General features: G+C 40.9%; 1 protein-coding gene across 1 annotated transcript; it reads left to right on the plus strand.

Moving 5' to 3' along the window:
- The first annotated feature begins 315 nt into the window (after positions 1-315).
- LOC311273173 (uncharacterized protein) lies at positions 316-19,532 on the plus strand. Its single transcript, XM_084380087.1, has 30 exons — positions 316-366; positions 492-669; positions 809-1,013; positions 1,145-1,226; positions 1,553-1,675; positions 1,787-1,890; positions 2,297-2,463; positions 2,620-2,763; positions 3,099-3,302; positions 3,591-3,677; positions 3,767-3,936; positions 5,874-5,995; positions 6,130-6,230; positions 6,574-6,744; positions 6,960-7,136; positions 12,082-12,165; positions 12,371-12,547; positions 13,091-13,295; positions 13,379-13,460; positions 14,340-14,462; positions 14,616-14,719; positions 14,873-15,039; positions 15,276-15,419; positions 15,588-15,791; positions 16,814-16,900; positions 17,000-17,169; positions 17,892-18,013; positions 18,146-18,246; positions 18,456-18,626; positions 18,850-19,532. The coding sequence occupies exons 2-30, from the start codon at positions 517-519 to the stop codon at positions 19,027-19,029; spliced, it is 4,131 nt and encodes a 1,376-aa protein (XP_084236213.1). The 5' UTR covers positions 316-366; positions 492-516; the 3' UTR covers positions 19,030-19,532.
- Positions 19,533-20,546: the final 1,014 nt, after the last annotated feature.

Consider the following 20,546-nt stretch of genomic DNA (forward strand, 5'->3'; position numbering starts at 1 on the left):
TGTGCATTTTATTGATTTAACACAGTTGTATGAATTTGCCATGTTATAGCAATTGATTACCATCATGTTACACTTGTTTATAATAAAACTATCTCATAAATCTGGATAAATGCTTTTTTGTTGTTTTAGCAGTTAATCAGAACTGAGATCAGTCTGATACAGCTGATCATTGTCTGCAACATCGCCCGTTCTTGTGTAATTAGCAGGGAGTGTTAGAACATGTCCAATACTTCTTCATCCCAGCAGATGTATTGCTACTGACAGGACACACCCACCAAACTGAACGGATAAATTGGGGACGCAGTGGTGATTACTTTCATCAAAGGAGGAGTTCTTCACAGGAACTTCTTGGTCTCATCAACAGAGGTAAGACGGACGCTTTATAAAATGAGGAAGCAATTACTGGACTGTGATGAGTGTTTTCATTGAGATACCTGTGTTTTTCCATTTTTAATCAGTGCTAAAAATGGTTATTATTTTCTCCCCACCAGGATTCTTCTGCTCTCCAGAGTGAAAATGGTGAACTATAAAGTGACTGTGTCCACTAGCCACGCCACCACTGCCACCACCTTTAACAATGTCTTCATTAAGCTGGTGGGCGAGGATGGGGAGAGCGACCGCGAGTGGCTCATAGGCTTCAGAGGGGCTACAGCCTTCGTGAAAGGAGCAGTAAGTCTGAAATATCCTCTAAATGTAACATGCCTCTTCAACGTTGCTTATGTGAGATTATTATTAAACTCTGTCACCTATGGCCACAAAGAAATCCCCATAATGAATAATAAATACTCTTTATCTTCATCTCATCCAGGTGTCTAGTTTTAACGTGTCCTGCCCTGAATCCCTTGGAAAGCTGGTTCTAATAGAGGTAGACAAACAGCGTCTCCCGTTGTTCCCAGAGGACTCTTGGTTTCCTGCCAAGGTGGAAGTGGAATCCCCCGAGGGAGTCACCTACACCTTCCCCATCTACCGCTGGATCACTGACAGCGCGGTGTACCGCTTCAGAGAGGGAACAGGTTTGTGCTGTTCACTGGGCAAAAGAAAAGCTCTGTAACATGGACTGTGAGAGGGCTGTGAGGAGTCAATTCATACCAACATACTGTATATATCATCATTTTTTAAACATTGTTGTGGCTCTTTCTTTAAGCTCTGAGAGTCTTTGATGACAACCATCATCTTGGCAGATACAGTCGACAGCAGGAGCTGCAGCAGCGAGAGGAGGACTATCGGTGAGAGCTCAGAGTTTGTACACATTTCAGCTTCATGCATCCAAACCTGCCCCGCGTTTGTTCAAGATATACAGTCGGGTCAAAAAAGTCTGAGACCGAGAGTGAAAACACTTAAAACACACACTAAAAAAGATCAAGATCAAAAAGCGTCTTGTGTTGTCACTCTTTCCTTGGCTTTCTCAGTCTTCAAGTGCCCCCCTACATAGTAAATGGGGTTGAGGTCAGGTGACTATGGAGAAAAGTTCATGCCAGCAAGATATTGTAAAGCAGATCCACTGCTATGTTACTGTTCAAACCTCCACTCTGCTCTTCTGTTTCTTTCCCAGCTGGGATGCATATGCAGAGGGTATTCCCCACAACATAAAGGCAGAAAGCCCTCTTGATCTGCCTTGTGAGGTCCGCTTCTCCTTCACCAAGACTACAGAGTTTCTCTACACTGCATCCACAGGGTGAAGTCCTCAAATTCTGTCAAATATCTCTTTATCCATATAACTATGTAGCCGCCTACTGGAACTATTCAAGGCATCATAATAAAGTTACTCATGCTTTTTATTTTCTAGACTGACTGAGCTGCAACTGAAGGGGCTGGATGACTGCAAGGAGAGCTGGACTGATTTCGATGGTATTGATCGGGTGTTCTGCTGCAAAACGACTCCCATAGCAGGTACTGTGCCATCATGGTAGTTTAATAGTACTTGATAATGCATTTGTAATAGTACACAATCAAAGGAAGGATATCTAAATAATTATTAGGAATGTTTTAAAGGGGCTCTGTGAAACTTCTGTGTTGTGCTTGAAGCCGGTCCTTAGTTTACGTTAGCGGACTCCATTTCTAAACGACTGTTAACTACTGTTGCTCTCAGTTCTCTGGACTGACTCTGACCCGAGTCCTTCACAAAGAAATCCAGCTGCCTCTTTAAAAAAATCGTCCACAGGTTTGGAAACTGGGTCCAATCATAGCTGTGACTCACATGACTCTATTTTCATGTTAAGCTAATAAAGGAGGTTGAGCAAGACTTTGTAGCCCAAAGTTTGAAAGTCAATGAAGCTCAACCCTTCTCTTTTTCCAGAATATGTCCAGGACCATTGGAGGGAGGATGCATTTTTCGGCTACCAGTATCTGAATGGTGTCAACCCCATGCTGATCAGACGTTGCACTGCCCTGCCCAGTAACTTTCCTGTCACTGATGACATGGTCTCCCTCTGTGGTCAGTCTAGCTTGAAAGAAGAAATGAAGGTAATTCTCTTGACCTTGATTGATCTTAGTAATGGACTCATGACATTTAAATTTAACATTGCATGTTGCATTGACATGTTAGCTCAGTATATGTAACAGCAACACTGAATGCATGTGAGTAAACACATTTCTCAACCTCACTAACTTTTCAAACAGAAAGGCAACATATTCCTGCTTGACTACAAGCGTTTGGATGGAGTGAAAACAAACACCATCAATGAGAAGAAGCAGTACTTGATGGCTCCCCTCGTGTTGCTCCACAAAACCCCTGATGATCAGCTGATGCCAATCGCTATTCAGGTGAGATTCAAATATAGCTGTAAGATAGAGGCTTGATTCATAAGATGTAGGTTCCCCTGAAACAGGAAGCATCCACCTTGCTGAAAGTGTTTTTAAGCAAGACACAGTTTTCTAGTTACCATGGCTATCATCCAGATGGCGGCTTTGAATTATTTCTGCTAGGAAAGGCAGTTAATTCCATCCTGCCTAAATCTGAGCCATGTAAAAAAGTTTCCTGCTATAATCATATCCAAGTTTGACAGGCTGACAGTTGAGTCTGAGACAACATTATTAACCAGTCCTGGTGATGGATCGAACGGACTGAATGAACCACATCCTCCTTCCTTCTCCTGCAGCTGAAGCAGACTCCAGCAGACGACAACCCCATCTTCCTTCCTACTGATTCTGAGTACGACTGGTTGACGGCCAAGAGCTTTGTGAGAAGTGCAGATTTCAGCGAGCATCAACTCAACGTTCACCTGCTGCGCACTCACCTGCTGGCTGAAGCGTTTGCAGTGTCACTGCTGCGCAACTTACCCATGGTGCATCCTCTGTACAAGGTAACTGTGAGGGAGAATACTGAACTTGCAGTTTTAGTCTAATTAAAGGTGTTATTGATAACATTCAGCCACTAAATGTGGCATCTCCCCTTCTCCATTGCATTCATGTCAACACTGCTGTTGTTTGAATTTCAAGTGGTTGCCAGTTTGTTGTAGCCTACAAGATATGTTTTTTTTTTATGTACACAAAAAATATCAATATGACCTTTAACTCGCTGGTTTTTGTATCTTCCAAAATGTTTTCGTGTGTATTTACTTGCAACTAAAAAAGTTCCTTCTTTCCCTCAGCTCATCATACCTCACACTCGCTACACTCTGCAGATCAACTTCTTGGCTCGGCTGCTTCTGATATCTGAGACTGGAGTTTTCACACAGGTATGAAAAGAGCAACATGCCCAGTAGGACAATATCATCTACAGTAATCCTGTCTGACTGTATTCCTCACATATGCGACTGTGCCCTAGTTTGCAGCGTCTGGTGGAGAGGGTATGTTCGAAATCCTGAAGAGATCCATGTCCTCGATGACCTACAGCTCCCTCTGTATACCAGAAGACATTGCTGAGCGTGGACTGGAGGATGTGCCGAACTTCTACTACAGGGATGATGGACTCAAGCTGTGGGATATCATCCACAGGTACTTTAGGAAGTTTTCATTATACATTATTTTTATAATTTATATAATATTGGTGCAAAAAAATGGATGTTTCAGTTACATGTAGTTACCATGCTTCACAGTTTAAAGACTTACACTGTGTTAGGGTTACCTTTCCCCCTTACCTTTGCATTCACGTGTTGTTCGAGTCATCTGCCCCCTCAAATGGTTGCCAGTTTGTTGCACCACCGAACATTGCCAACGCTAGCTAGCTAATGCCAACTAATGCTAGCTAGCTAACGTTTACGATGCGAACGCTAATATTGCTGACACTAGCCAACATTAACGTTGCTAATGCAAGCTAATGTTGACGTCGCTGACGCTAGCTAGTTAATGTTCGGGCAGTACAGTATGCTGAGCACATAATGTAGAACTGAGCCATTTTTACGTGTCTTTCCACAAACTGGCAACGACCAAGACTCTTGATGTGGACACAACACAGATACCACATGATACCAACATTGCTTTATTGTATTGGCTGACAAACCTTGTTAGAAGCTGGAACCAACTGTCAGAATTATTACACACAGATGAACAAAATAATCATTTTGGACCCGACAATATTTTTTAAATGATAAATTCACAATCATAATAATGATTTAAGAAAAAAAGATATTCTGCACTTTTCTACAAGCTCTGTAGCTGTATGATGGATGATGAAATGGTTTGTCCCCATAATGTAACACGGTTGATTTTCAAAAAGGATTCCTTTCATCAGTCTTTCCGAAAAGTTGCAACATAAACACATACTGGGTAATAGCATCAATTCTTACAGTTGGTCCGTTTGAATGCAATCTCCTCTGAACTGTTTATGTTGAAACACGGCCGTCACTGTTGCTCGAGGTGCTGCTGAAAGTTTTGGGGCCTCTGGTGACAGTTTTTTGGGACCCTGAGACACTCACCTGCCAGTTTATTGGGTACAACAAGCTAAAGCTAATACAGTCTAAAACAACAGCCCTGCAATAACTGTGATCATCAGAAATGTTATATTGTAATTAGTTGTAGTTGAAACTGTTTTAGAGAGGTGTGCAAGGTCGTGATGCTGTTCAATCATATCGAGAAGTTTTCTAATATTAACGCTCGTCTCCTCTCGCTGTTAGAAACACTTCTCATAATGGCAAAGGCCAGTTTCAAGTGCTAAAACTTAAACCTGAATGTCGTCATCCATATAACACTGCTGGACTGAGCCTTTTCATAACAGGCAAAACACCTGCTTTGACATGACAGATGAGGTGTTCCCTGTTTATAGAGTCTGAACCTATTAAGAGCAGTGCTGTTGCATTTTGAGCTGTGCTTGATTTATTGTTGATTTGCCCTTTAAATGCCAAGAAGCCGAGGTGTGAGATCAACAAAGCCTTACAGAGATGACAGTACAGTAACCGGGTGATCTAAACCTCAGCTACTGGTTCCTTATTGAGCAGAGGGCAATAAAATGTTGTAATTGTTTCTGGCTGAACTACTTTGATAGAGAGCCTAAATCTCTATAAACATAAAAAATACATCCAACAACAGCTATGAAGTTCATTAATTACCAAGATATGTACTGTAGTTAGTCATCATTGTGAGGTTGCCATGGAAACAATGAAACTTCAGGAAGTCACTGTGCCTGTTTCCTGAGAAATAGTTGCTTCTGTTTTTGTGTGGCTTAAACAAAAAAAGGATACACTTTGTTATGTGGGAAGAATTCAAATGTGCAAGTCAGGCTAGCTGTTTCCCCCTTGCGTTTAAGATTTATGCTAAGCTAAGCTAATTGTCACCTGGCTGTAGCTCCACACTTAACGTACAGATGGGAGAGTTGTAGTAATCTTCTCGTGTAACTCTGCAATGATGTCCATTAAATGTTTTTTCCAAAAGAGTCTCTCAGCGTGTATAATGCTTAATTTAAGTGGGGTAATATGTTTTAAATCCCTTTCTTAAAGGTTTGTGCAGGGAGTGCTCGGCTTCTACTACAAGAATAGTAATGAGGTCAAGAGTGACGTGGAACTGCAGAATTGGCTCGTGGATATTTTTTCCCATGGATTCCTCAGCCAAAGAAACAATGGTAGGCTTTAAAGAAAAAGCCTTTATGATGATAAATGGGCACATTTACGTAACATTATATCATCATGATTAAATCAAACTTAATTTGAGTCATCTGAGACGTCATTACCTGACAGAGTTTATTCTAATTCTCAGGATTTCATGAACACATCACCCCCCTGCCAGATTTGGTCAAGTTCGTCACCATGGTGATCTTCACCTGCTCAGTACAGCACTCGTCTGTCAACTCTGGACAGGTGAGTCCTTTTACTTTACTGTAATGATCATTACTTCCGCCAACGAGGTTGTGTTTGTGCCTGTGTCAGCTTGTTGGTTGGTTTGTCAGCCAGATTAGACAAAGACTACTGGATGCATTTCCACGAAACTTGGATGGAGGATGCAATAGGATGTTTTTTGACATTTTCATTAATTTCTTAGAAAAAAGATCTGATGTATTTAGTTGGCTGGTATCGATGAGTGAGAGCAATTTGATGTGGATCCTTGTAAAAATCTGTATCTATTAAATGTCATGGCAGAACATCCGATAATTGTTGACTGACATGCTGTAGCTTCAACACGTCTGATAACCGTTCATTGCAGTTTGACTATGGTGGCTGGATGCCCAACACTCCCATCTCCCTGCAACGTCCTCCACCAACCACAAAGGGGACAACGAGCGAGGCCACGCTACTGCAGACGTTCCCTGACGTCAACACAACAGCTCAGGGAATGGCCACCATGTGGCTGCTGAGCAAGCAGTCCTCTGACTTTGTAAGTGCCCTCGACTTCATTTAAAATGACAGAAATCACATATTTGTTCAAGTTGTGTAAACTAAGTTAAAACGTCATTTGAGCCAAAATACTATCTTTGAGCTGCTGAAAAAATCCTGCTCACTTCCTATAACTGTACATTATGCTGCCAGAAGTCTATGTTTGATAAACGCTTTAATGTTAGTTGTGAAAAACTATATCGTTTATCTCATCAGGTCCCCCTTGGCTGTTACCCGGAGGACCATTTCAATGAGGAGATTCCCTGCAAGCTGATAAAGGATTTTCAAGAAGAGCTTCGGGAGTTGAGTGCAGCCATCAAAGTCAGAAACCAGAGTCTGGCAGTCCCGTACACATACATGGACCCAACAGAGGTAGAAAATAGCGTGGCCATTTGATTATCAGATGGTGTGATCTCCTCAGCGAGAAAGAGAGAAACTGCAAGTTTTTTACTGAAACTGTGTAAAGAAACTACTGCATGTAATCATGATGCTGATCTGTGATAGGTTTTTACAGCCTACTTGATTTAAAGGTCCAGTTTGTACGATTTATGAGGATTTAGGGGCGGAAATGTAATATATTACTTATGGTTATGATTTTATTAGTGTATAATTACCTGAAAACAACTCATGTGAAGCTGCTACAAGTTTCTTTCATGAACAAAATGTTGAAATCAGTTGTTTTTTCTGGGACAACTATACAGCCTGTGTGTGTGTGTACTTGGTGTGTGTTGTGTCGTTGCCTTGATAAACTGAGCTACAGCAACATCTGAGCGTGTTTGTGAGAATCAATAAAAGGTATTTCATAACTAATACTTGCATTCTTTTGTCATTTAATAATCATGTTATGTAATAAAACTTGCACTCCCTATCCGCTCAGCCAAAAGGGAGGAACTGAACTCAGAGACTGACCTATTACACTTAACGTTCATTGAGCAATGGTCACAAAAAAGGGGAAGACAGCTGTGGGTGTGCGTGTTACAGACGTAAACTCAATCTGTTTATCTCAAGAGACAGGATGTTAAGTTATAAACAGTAGATGATCTGAGGGAAAATGCGATCCCCCTTTTGAGCAAAATGACCAGATGCATCCCCCTTGTCTACCTGCCACCCCCCGCCTCCTAGTGGTAGAGGGAGTGCAGGGGCAGAGGGGCTGTTGAGTTGATTATGTTAGTTTTTTAAATGTGCACATTTATCATCATAAAGGCTTTTTCTTTAAAGCCTACCGTGGGAATATATATCCACGATCCACTTCTGCAGTTCGGAGTCTTCATGGACCTCATCATCATTCTTGTAGTAGTAGCCAAGCACTCCCTGCACAAACCTTTAAGAAAGGGATTTAAAACATATTCCCCCACTTAAAAATAAAAATCATACACAAAAATGAGATTACGTTTCTCCGGGATCCCATAACATGAACACAACAAATACACACAATACATTACTATAATAATTTAAAACTAAAACTATGACTAAGGCTCATGAAGTGCAGTAGTGCGCATGCTCCAGATCAGCAGTTCAACAATCTAACAGCTTGTGGAAGGAAGCTGTTGATGAGTCTGTTTGTTCGACCTTTTATGAACCGTTCAAAGAATGTGTGGAGGGGGTGGGAGGGGTCCCTGATGATGATCAGTGCCCTGCTCCTGCAGCGGCTTAGGAAGAGTTCTTGGACAGAGGGGAGGGAAACTCCGATGACCCTCTCAGCTCCTCTAACTATTCTCGGCAGGGCTTTTTTGTCTGACATGCTGCAGCTGGAGTACCAATGTCCAGATACAATATGTCAGAACGCTCTCCACCACACCGCTATAGACGGTCCTGAGCATGATGATGGGGAGAGAGGCTTGTTTTCAGCTTCCTGAGAGTACAGTCTCTGCTGGGCCCGTTTCGTGACCCCTTGATACTTGCATTGTTTTGTCATTTGATAATCATGTTATGTAATAAAACTTCTAACTAATAACACTCCCCATCTGGTCAGCCCAACAAGGAGGAACTGAACTCAGAGATTGATCTATTACACTTCACAATTATTGAGCAATGGTCATGAAAAAGGGGAAGACAGCTGTGGGTGTGCGTGTAACAGACGTAAACTCAATCTGTTTATCTCCTAGTGGTAGAGGGAGTGCAGGGGCAGAGGGGCAGTTGAGTTGGTTATGTTAGTTTAGTCTGCCTGACTCATCGATCTGTTATCTGACTGAGATTTGTGCTCTGAAATATCAACTGTGCAGCGTAGTGATGAATCCATGGTGCTGAGGTACAAGACAGATTTGTCTTTCTCTTAGTCCCGCCCCTCTGTCAGCTTCGCCTTGGATTTATAACACAATCTAAACTACATTCTTTGCTATATTGTAGCATATACACTCTACAAAGTAGTGTCACCTTCACGATTGTTGAGAAAAATGTCAATGTAGAGTTGCTGAGGAGCGAGGCGATCACAGAGACACACTGCTGCCTGTAGCATTCCTAAAATATCCCTTATATAATAATGATAATAATAATAATAATAATAAAAATACATCCCCAGTCTAATCCACCTCTGTGACGAAAATATATGAGGGGAGACATGACGACACATTACATTTTTACTCTGGGATTAGTATTAAATTGGGTTTTGGTTTAAACATGAACGAGTCACTGACTGGTTATAATCATTTAACATAAAACATCTACATGACTAAGAGACTGAAAACATGTTTAAACTGTAGCTTGGCTTAAAACAGGAACACTTTAACACTTATACTCTGTATGACCAATGAATAACTGTTTTTCTTGGTTTTTGGCACCTTGCCTTTTGGTAAAACCCCCTCAGCTCTGTTGCATAAAAGGAGGAGTAAATTCTGGGAGGGATGTGGTTGTTTTCAAATTTCTTGGACTTTTTGTTTGGCTTCTTCATACTTCTTTAAATCTCAGAAAACTTTTTACTTTAAATAAAACATAGTGGATCAACTTTATTGAAAACTTTGTCTCTGGACCTGATCCTGTCACCATCTTAACCAAGGCTTCCTTCTCTACAGGTCGGTAAGGCCACTTGTTTTCTAACAATTGCCTAAAATTGTAGAAATCCTAATCTCTGCTCTTCGAGAGAGGGACTTGCAGTGGAGGTAAAGGCCAATTAGGACAGGGGCCTGAGGCAGAGGAAAAGCCTACTGGTACAGCTATTCTCTTGTGGTTAGAGACACCAGAGTAAGCATTTATTCTCCTCATCCCGGTGCATGAATCCTTAAATAAACTCAGTGGTGTGTTTGAGTCTGATGGGACCCAAAATTCCCAGTGGGTCCTCCAACCAGCGTTCATCACCACAGTGTCATAAATAATCTGACATCAACAACAAATGTATGACATGTCAACATTTATCTATTTTTGCTGTTATTTAACAGTGGACTGTTTAGGATATTTAGTTTATTGCTTCAACATCTCTGCCTGTCCCACCTCACAATTCTCCCCCATTAGTTATGACAAGACTAAAAAACAGCATTCAGTTATGTGCTGTCCTACTCGATCAACATTATCTGCTACACTTACCACTGTCTTGCTTTCCTCTCCTCATCCTGTATTTTCACTTCCTGACAACTTCATTTTCCTTCATTGACTTTCAAGTCAAACTTTGAAAATGTTGGATGGGGCTGCTTTAAGGAGGTGTCCCACTCAGATCTAATCAAAATCGTCTGTTGGTTGTTTCGGTGGAAGGGGGTTGAGGTCACTCCGGAAGCCACATTTTGAGACATCCCTCGCGGGCCCCCTAACAGCCTGCCAGCCAATGTCTTGGGTCTGTCAGGTCGACGTTTCTGCACATTAACACTGTAAATGAAGCCATCAACCAATCATGTTGTACAAGAAGGACGTCCAGTCACAACTCATGACAATGTGACCAAGGTGACTTGGGATGAGTAACCTTAAACCTGGTCCCTGTACAGGTAGACAGCTTTATATGTGGACTTTATCTCCTGGAAACTAAAGCTGTTTTATCCATCTTTGCTTTCTTCAAATCCACCAGACTACTTTCATAAAAACTGTCATTTTACCCGACAGAACAGGGGACCTGCTAATCTACAGTTGCCTCAATCGGTTAGTTTGTTTATAACTTTGGTGTTTTAATGTATATATTCGTCTTTTACGGATCGGACCCCCGGGATAGGCAGCTGCGATGATTGCAACCTCTCTTATCCTATCGGCGAGCCGCTCAGTGCAACCCGAGAAACCACTGGGGCACTCTCTGTCGTTTTTCTGCCTCTCCATTCGAAGGCGAGTATTACGCATTTTTGTGTCATTTGTTCGTACGTCCCTGGTGTGAAAAGACCTTAAGACGGAACGTGTGAGTAGATAATAACAAACTGATTCTTTATAGTGCATAATTACTAAACTTCAAACTCTACGGTATGACCTATCTTCCCTGTAGAAGTGTTTATGGCAGTTGCCTCCTACTATTCGGGTTAGTATGGTTGGGTTAGTCAGGGTGTGATGTCATGCTAAATTGCATTGTGGGTAATGTAGGCACCAGGTATTGAAAAGGAATTAGAACGCATGAAATAACAAAGGTGATACCCATGGTTCTGTTTGACAATGCCACTGAGCCACTGAGTGACATCACTGGAGGCAATTTATCAGATTACATGCCGCTTCATCTGCACCCAGAAAAGACTTAAACTAAACTACTTTTTACATATGTAGTTGTACTATCCAAGACCTGTAAACACACGTTAATGTGTAAATATGGTGGACAACCCCTTTAATAAAGATCTGATGAGTGCCACATTTACAGGCACTGTCACATTATTGAACTAAAACATTTAACTTACTTGTTATTATCAAAAGAAGCACTTTTTTTTGCTTTTACATCTTTTCACATGAGTGGATAGGTGCCAATTTGGGGGAAATTTAACAGGAACAGTAACATACAAATAATAAATGACACAAAGGAGCTAAATTTGGGATGTTATCTATAAAAAAGTGTTGATAAATCAACTTGATAAACACAAAATCAATGACAATGGTTTTTAAAAAAACAACCTACAGAGTATTTAGCAGTGGAATTGCAGGGGAAATGAACAATTTAGGATAGCGGTTAGTTTTTACAAGGAGGTAAAACAGAATGACACCCTGATGAAAACAGAGAAAATTCACTTGCAAGAACATGTCCTGAGGAAGCCAGTAATGCTGCTTTCTGGATTACTTGAGCACTTTGTTTAGTGAGCTTGCATAACATTAATCTTGACAGATGTCTGCCCGGGCCAGCATGTTAAGGCTGGTGCATTTTGCATGTGATTGTTTACATTTTTCATAATCAAGAATTGTTTGACTTGACTTGACCAACACTAAGTTATCTTTTCCTTTAGTCATTTTTTAAAGACACACCCCAAAAACCAGCTGTGTATGTATAAAAGGAAAGGCAACCACTGCAGACAGTGGTCTTTTGAGGAACGTCTGTAAGGTAAGAAGGTTCAGGATCTTAACAGTTTGATTTGCCAAAAATCATCTCGTCTGTTTTAAGATGAACATAATAACAGAATTGCACGATCAGCAGCAAACATCCTTATCTGTACTGTAACATATTTTCCTTTTTCGAAAAAAATCTTATCTTTTAATGTAACGACTGTAATGACTGTGGCTTCTATCACTCTTTATTCTCCACTCAGGCTTTTCTGCTCCTCAAAGCCAAAATGGTGAAGTACAAGGTGTATACAACCACTGCGAACCTTGCTCAGGCCACCACTACAAATAACATCTTCATTAAACTGGTGGGCGAAGATGGGGAGAGTAGCCGTACGTGGCTCTCAAGCTTTAAAGGGTCTGCCGCCTTCATCCGTGGAGCAGTGAGTCTGGATTATCTCTGGATTTCTAATTTAAAGTGCTGCATATTTCTCAAACTTGCATAGTACAGGCAATATTTAGTTAATTCTTTAGATTACTCTTGTCTGATTGAGCTCAGGGAACATAATGATGACAATGATAATACCATGAAACTGTTACTATTTAGCTGTACAGTATAAACTTTTGAATCATGCATCCTGAAAGCATTTGCGAATGAAATTACTGTCCACATTCACCAATTATTTCAACCAAATATGGACCATATTCAAATTGATAACCGTATTTTTATCTGTATTTTAAATGTATACTACCATAGACGAAAGATACAGTAACTATCAAACTAACTGTGACAAAAGTCAAAGTGCTACTTGTATTATTATTGTACATCTCTGCATTTGATCTGCATAAGCACCATTTATGCAAAGAAATGTACTTAGTACTGAATAAAATTTGACTTGCAGTTTGCAGCTATGCCTACTGCTACTGGCTGTGCATCTGCACACAGAGCCAAGAGCCTCACCCACATTCTCTTTGCGTGTTTGCAGGAGACTAAATTTTCCGTGTGCTGCCCCACCTCTCTTGGAAAGCTTGTGCTGATTGAGATCGACAAACAGCGTCTCCCACTGTTCCCAGAGGATGCCTGGTTTCCCTCCAAAGTGAAAGTGAAGTCTCCAGAGGGAGACATCTACACCTTTCCCATCTACCGCTGGATCACTGGCTCTGAGGTGCAACTGTTCAGAGAAGGAACAGGTTTGCGAAACTGATACTTGGATATTACACTATTACCAAAGATGAGAGCGCAGACAAGACTAATTTATATATTTTTTTGTCAGCTTTGAGAATCACTGATGACAGTCATCATCTTGGCAAGTACAGTAGAGAGAAGGAGATGAAGCTGCGAGAGCAACTGTATAGGTAAGATGTGTTCATGTATGACATCGTGCCCTCCGCAAAGAACCCAGACACATTATGTTGTTAAGTTAGTAACACATATCTGTCCTGCCTTTTGTGACTTATGGGTAATTTTAAAGGAGACCTATTACGCTTAAAGTTTAAAAGTCCATGCTAATGGGAGCACCTCTCGCCCAAAAAAAAAAAAAAAAAAAATGCTCCTGATGTGCATGAAACGCTTCGACTGTAGTCCTGTGTGGTAGCTCAGCCTGCTGAATCAGGTGTTAGCATGTTGCTCGGCTAATGTGGCTAATCCTGTCTGGGCAGATGTTATACTGGTGTAGTAAAGTTGTGAGATAGTCAAGATAAACAATGTGAACGTAAGCCCTAATTTGAAGCGACCTAAATAATATATATAATAATAAACTGTTTTTTCCTATCACCTTTTGTGTTTGTTACTGAAGCGCTAGCTCAGCTAGGCTTAGCTTTACTGCTAAGGGAAGCCTGTTTTGCTCTGCGATCCAACACCGGTATATGTGCGGATGTTGCTGCTTTGTATACATTTTACTTGATAGACATGCCCATGTTGAGCAATGCTGGCTCAGGCGTGTGTGAGCTGACCAATCAGGGCAGACTGGGTGTTCAGGGGTTGTCCTTAAAGAGACAGGAGCTAAAACTGGACAGTATGAGAAAACTGGTGTGTTTTTTGAGCATTAAAACATGTAAAACTTTTCTAGTAGTAACCCAAGATAAAATGATGAACCTGAAAATGAGCCTAATATGTCTCCTTTAATTTTAATCTTCCTGCAATATTCATCTTGTAAGAATATATAATGTATTTTACTGTATTTATACCATAATCTGAAATATCTGTCCCTCACCACTCTGTTTTATATTTCCCAGCTGGGATGTTTATAAAGAGGGACTACCTCACTGCATGAAAGCAGACAACCCTCTTGATCTGCCTTGTGAGGTCCGCTTCTCCTTCACCAAGACCACAGAGTTCCTCTTCACTGCATCCACTGGGTGAGGTCCTCAAGTTTGATTAGACACGAGTGTGATTCATTACAGAACCAGTCCTAATACATGTCAGCATCAAGAGCTGTCAAGTGTTGCTCTTTTGTGCATAACAATACTAATATGTAATATGTAACTAATATCCATGTTTTCATTACGAAGGCTGGCGGAGCTGCAACTGAAGGGATACTCTTGTAGCAAGAAGAACTGGACTGACATTGAAGCTATTCGCAAAGTCTTCTGCAACAAAAGAACAGACATATCAGGTCCAGCTCTGAGCACAAGACACGGAAACATTTAGACATACTTTGCTTTTTATACTAAAATAAGCATAAATTAGATTGTTGTAAAGGGCATTTGAAGGACCTGTAGATGCTACTTTAAATTTAATTCTTTAATAAATTCTGCTTTCTTTCCAGACTATGTCCAGCGACACTGGAAGGACGATGCATTTTTCGGCTACCAGTATCTAAATGGTGTCAACCCAATCTTGATCCAGCGTTGTACAGCCCTGCCTGAGAACCTCCCAGTCACTGACGCCATGGTGTTTCTCCGTGGTGGGGGCAGCCTGTCTAAAGAAATACAGGTATTCCTTCAGAAAGAATGAAAGTTACATGAATGATAAGCTGAGTTGCTTAAACAAATGCTCAATATGGAATGGAAATCAAGGTTTGATTACTTTAAGAACCAAAAAGGTGTCAAAACCCTGTCAGCAGTTATCTTTAGGAAAGTCCATGTCAATACTGTAATAGTGTGAAATTTATAACTAACCTGGCCAAAAATGTCTTGCTCATCTGGCCAAAATGTGAACATTTCAAACAGAAAGGGAACATATTCCTGCTTGACTACAAGCGTTTGGATGGAGTGCAACCAAACACCATCAATGGGAAGAAGCAGCATTTGATGGCTCCCCTCGTGTTGCTCCACAAAACCCCTGATGATCAGCTGATGCCAATCGCTATTCAGGTGAGACTGACATAAATTCTTTGTGCCACTGATTGAAAAATGTACACCGGTTTTACAATATATTAAGAAAAAGTACGGATTGTGATGGCCTTTTTAGATAAACAACTTACATAGTTCATCGTTAATGATTATTTAAATGAATTAATTATCGTCTTCCTTGTCCTGCAGCTGAAGCAGACTCCAGCAGACGACAATCCCATCTTCTTTCCTACTGATTCTGAGTACGACTGGTTGATTGCCAAGATCTTTGTGAGAAGTGCAGATTTCAACGAGCATCAACTCAACGTTCACCTGCTGCGCACTCACCTGCTGGCTGAAGTGTTCGCAGTGTCACTGCTGCGAAACTTACCCATGGTGCATCCTCTGTACAAGGTAACTGCGAGGGAGAATACTGAACTTGTAGTTTTAGTCTTTTCAACTTACTGATATATATATCTTCCAAAGCTGATGAATTATAATGTTTTAGTGCGTGTACAATATATTTCCATGTATTTTAGCAATGTTAAATGTTTTAGCGGCATCCAGTTCTATCTCACACAGGCTTTGCCCTTTACCGGACTCTGTGGGTATAGTTCTCCTCCAATCACAAACATTCATTTATGTACACAGCCCGTCAATCATGGTTTGGTACCAAATATGGATGGCAGACCACTTCCTGAGATTAGACACTAGCAGTTGTGGATGCATTTTCAATGCTTCACAGTGATGGCCCGTTGTGACGGAGCTAGCCGGAGCTTCAGGTTTCCCATGGACGAGGAGCCCTATCATCAGCGCAGGTTGCCCCTGCTGAAACGATGCTGGTCCCTCCGACTGCAGAGGAGGATGACAACATCTCATCAGTGTCCTGAAACAGCGACCGGTGATAACCGATTGCCGCCGTCCTTTTGCAGAGACTTCGCAAAAATGATGACCAGTGGCAGAGCAAATTTGCCTGCCTCTGCCTCCACCACTTCCAACCAAAACCAAGGTTTTATGGCATGGCTTACAAGACACAGCCCGCCTTCATTTCCCCTCCTATCCCAGAAATATGGCAGAGTGTTGAGGCACCCTGGGGAGATGACGAGGACTCCTGTTGTGGGATTGTTGGATTTCCTCAGAGTGAAGGCCCGCACAAATGCAACTTAGCCGTGCCAATCTGTCAGACTGCAGACAGCTTACACTCTGCCTTATATATTGTGAGACACGCTCACGTCACCAAGCCCTGATTCGTCGGCTGTGCACATGCAATTTTTCAGTGGGCAAATAGGTGCATGTGATGGAGGAGAGGTATACCCATAGAATCCAGTAGAGGGCTCCACCTGTGTTTATAGAACGAGTGTTACCACACTGCAACCTTTGATTTCAGACTTTTAACAAATACTAGTGTTAGTAAGTGAGTTCCTTCTTTCCCTCAGCTCCTCATACCTCACACTCGCTACACGCTGCAGATCAACCACTTAGCTCGACTGCTTCTGATAGCAGAGAAGGGAGTTTTCACAGAGGTAAGAAAAGCCCAATATGCTCAGTTGGCCGATACCATGTACACTACTTTTCTCTACCTATATTTCTAACTGTCTTTCTCTCTTTTTACTTTTCCCTAGTTTGCAGCGTCTGGTGGAGAGGGTATGATCACAATCCTTAAGAGATCACTGTCCTCGATGACCTACAGCTCCCTCTGTATACCAGATGACATTGCTGATCGTGGACTGAAGGATGTGCCAAACTTCTACTACAGGGATGATGGACTCAGGCTTTGGGATATCATCTACAGGTACGGTAGGCAATGTAATAATGCAAAAATTTAATTTAAACTTGCGCTCATAACATTCATTGCCATTTTTGCCATCCGAGTTATTGTGTTTTGGATGAGCAAGAGAAAACAGGAGAAAAAAAATAAAGAATCTACTCCTAATAACAATGCTCGGGTCCTGGTTGGTTTATTTCTGCCCCCTGTGTGAGGCACAACTAGTGCCAGAAAGTCTTCTCAGTGCCTTGTGATGTTTTAATATTATGGAAACACACAAGTGAACTGAGCCAAGTTCAGTGGGCTGTTTTGAAATTAAGTAGGTAGGCAGCTCTGCAGGGACTGCTTTTTACATACACACAGAGAGGCAGCAGAAACAATGGTATAATTTTTAATAAGCAAAATACATTTCTAACCCCAACCCTAGAGTAGAACAATTTTACATCGGGGTCATTGAGATTGTCTTGCATTTTATCCCTCATATTTTCATGTATTTCATGCTGATATGCGGTATTACCACAGCAGGGAGCATTTCCAGGAGGAGACGGCAAGTCAAACTGTATTTCCATTTCCATTTGCTATGTGACATGAGTGTTTCTGAAGGATGTCAAAGTAATGATACAAAACTGAAGGAAGATGGTCAGACGCTGAGAGAGTTGTGTTGCAGTGGACTAAATCCTGATTAGAATTAATTACAATGTTGTAATTTCAAAAATGTAATTCAAGTATGTTTTTATTTTCCTTTCAAGGCTTGTGAACGGAGTGCTTGGCCACTACTACAAGAGTAACATTGAGGTTTGCCAAGACTCTGAACTGCAGAAGTGGATTCAAGACATTTTTGAACATGGATTCCTCTCCCAGGAAGGCACAGGTGTGCTTACAGACAAGCTGATGTGTTGTTAGTCAGAAAGTCCTTATTGTAGTCCCTATATACCATTATTCTGTTTAATATGGTTATTAGACAGAAGGCTTATTCATTCGTGTCGTTTTGATGAATTCACAGGAATCCCTCAAAAATTTCGCACTGTGGCTGAGATGGTCAAGTTTGTCACCATGGTGATTTTCACTTGCTCAGGCCAGCACTCGGCTGTCAACACTGGACAGGTGGGTCACTATTATCTATTGTATAGGCTTCGTTGATGAGTTATAATCTACTCTTAGTTTCCTTTGTTGAAAGTCTTTTTTTGATTTACTATGCAGCATTTACTGTAGAGAAATCAATAACAACACAATTCATTTCATGTTTCAATGTTTGATACATAATGCTTTTTAATCATTTTAAACTTTGTCAATAACTTGTTCATAATTTGCAGTATGACTATGGCGGCTGGATGCCCAACACTCCCATCTCCCTGCAGTGTCCTCCACCAACCACAAAGGGGACGACAAGCGAGGCCACGATGCTGCAGACGTTACCTGACGTCAACACAACAGTGCAGGGGATGTCCACCATGTGGCTACTGAGCAAACAGTCCTCTGATTTCGTAAGTGCCCAAAACCTCATTAAAAATTTACATCTAACACTCCAGCAGTTGAATAAAACCTGAGCCGACTTAACTTCTGATTATATCCTACATCAACATTTATTCATCTTGGAACTGCACCTCTGCATATTTTTGTCAGAAAACAAACACAGCACAATAATGTTGGTCAACAATAATGTTGTGTTGCTCTTCATCTTGTTAACACGATGCTGCATCCTGTCAGGTCGGTCTCGGCCAGTACCCAGAGGACCACTTCTGTGAGGAGGTTCCCCACAAGCTGATCAAGGACTACCAAGGAGAACTCGAAGTTTTAAGCACAACGATCAGAACCAGAAACAAGAGTCTGGAAGTTCCATACACATACATGGACCCTGTGTTGGTAGAAAATAGTGTGGCCATTTGAATATCAGATGGTGTGAGCTCTTCAGCTGTGGGCCAGATTCAGGTTCATATAAAAAAAAAGTGAGGAAGAGAGAAACTGCATGTGTTTGAACTGATACTGAAGTGCAAAGAAAATACTGCACAGTATCACTGCATGATGCTCTCTTTTAATACAGCCTGCTTGATTGTAAAAATGTATTGTTTTAAATCATAATCCACATCTTTAAATCTTTTTCTTGCATTGCCATTTTTTAAGGTCTCTGAGCGATAGATACTAAAAATGTAATTGGCTTGAGTTTAAATCAGCTTCTTGTGATTCATCCCAATGTTCTGCACATTTCAAATTATTGATGTTTGTTTTTGTCGTAGTGTTTAGTGTCGGAGACTGAATTTCTCTGAATGTAATATTAATCATTTCTCTGTGCTGTCATCAATTTTCACTCACCACTATCTACCGTCACTAAGGTCGGCTGTAAACTGTAACCACATCTCCTCACCAAAATAAAGTATTGGTTGTGTCTACAATGACGAGTGATGATGATTTCACAAAACATACAATTTCACAAAACAACATTTCACAAAACACGACAACATTTAATTAAACGTGACATTTCTCTAGACACAACATTTAATAAAACACATTGAACTGCGTTTACCTGCAAACGTGTTTGTGTTGAATTGTTGGATGTCTTTTTCTGAAGTGTTGTGTGTTTTTTTTAAATGTTGTGGTTTGTGAAATTACTCAACACAGGGTACTGGCGGTATCTTGCCCATCATGAGTTTGTAGGCCTACTTGTAGGACAATTCTGTTGATTTATTTAGACTAATGCTGTGCTGGTTATACTTTATGATAGTCATCATCGTATTGTTCTTATTGCTGTTCTGATGATTATGGTAGTTCGTTTATGTAATGCTGTGTTACTTCTACTGATGTAATTTCATGTTTGTGCCCTTCAGGGTTAAGTAAAGTTAAGTGTAAAGTCAATAATTAAGATCTAATGAGTGATAAAATACAGTGTAAGTGCCCCGTTTACAAGCACAGACATTTATCGTCCTTGTTCACATTAAAAGAAGTCCGGCTTCATGATTTTATAACTTAACACATAAATAGGTAGCATTGTTTTTCTGAAATAGGTGCTAAGCAAGCTTGTATGACATTAACCCTGACAGTTTAATCTCTGCCTGAGCCAAATGGTTTGAACTGGTCGACCTCCATTCAGTGATTTTTGCATTTCATTGTTCACATTTCATGACTGAGTTGACCCGACTTATCGTATTTACATCGTGCATTGTTATATTTTACATGTCGGACGTAAAATATGTATGAGTTTATCTTTACTCTGAGTTTTTTTTTTCAGGATGACCTCTTACCTTAAAGTTACAGTGAATGTTCTGCAGCTCAACTTCCATCATAGACAAACCTCAAAAACCTGCTCTGTATGTATGAGAAGGAAAAGCAACCAACAGTTTTTTGAAAAGGTTCAGATTCTAGGTCATTTCTGCATTTCTGCAAAAAAGTTTCTAGTCCTTGTGAAGATG

The sequence above is a fragment of the Pagrus pagrus genome (assembly GCF_965226575.1).
Source record: "Pagrus pagrus genome assembly, chromosome: 2".
Classification (NCBI taxonomy): domain Eukaryota; kingdom Metazoa; phylum Chordata; class Actinopteri; order Spariformes; family Sparidae; genus Pagrus; species Pagrus pagrus.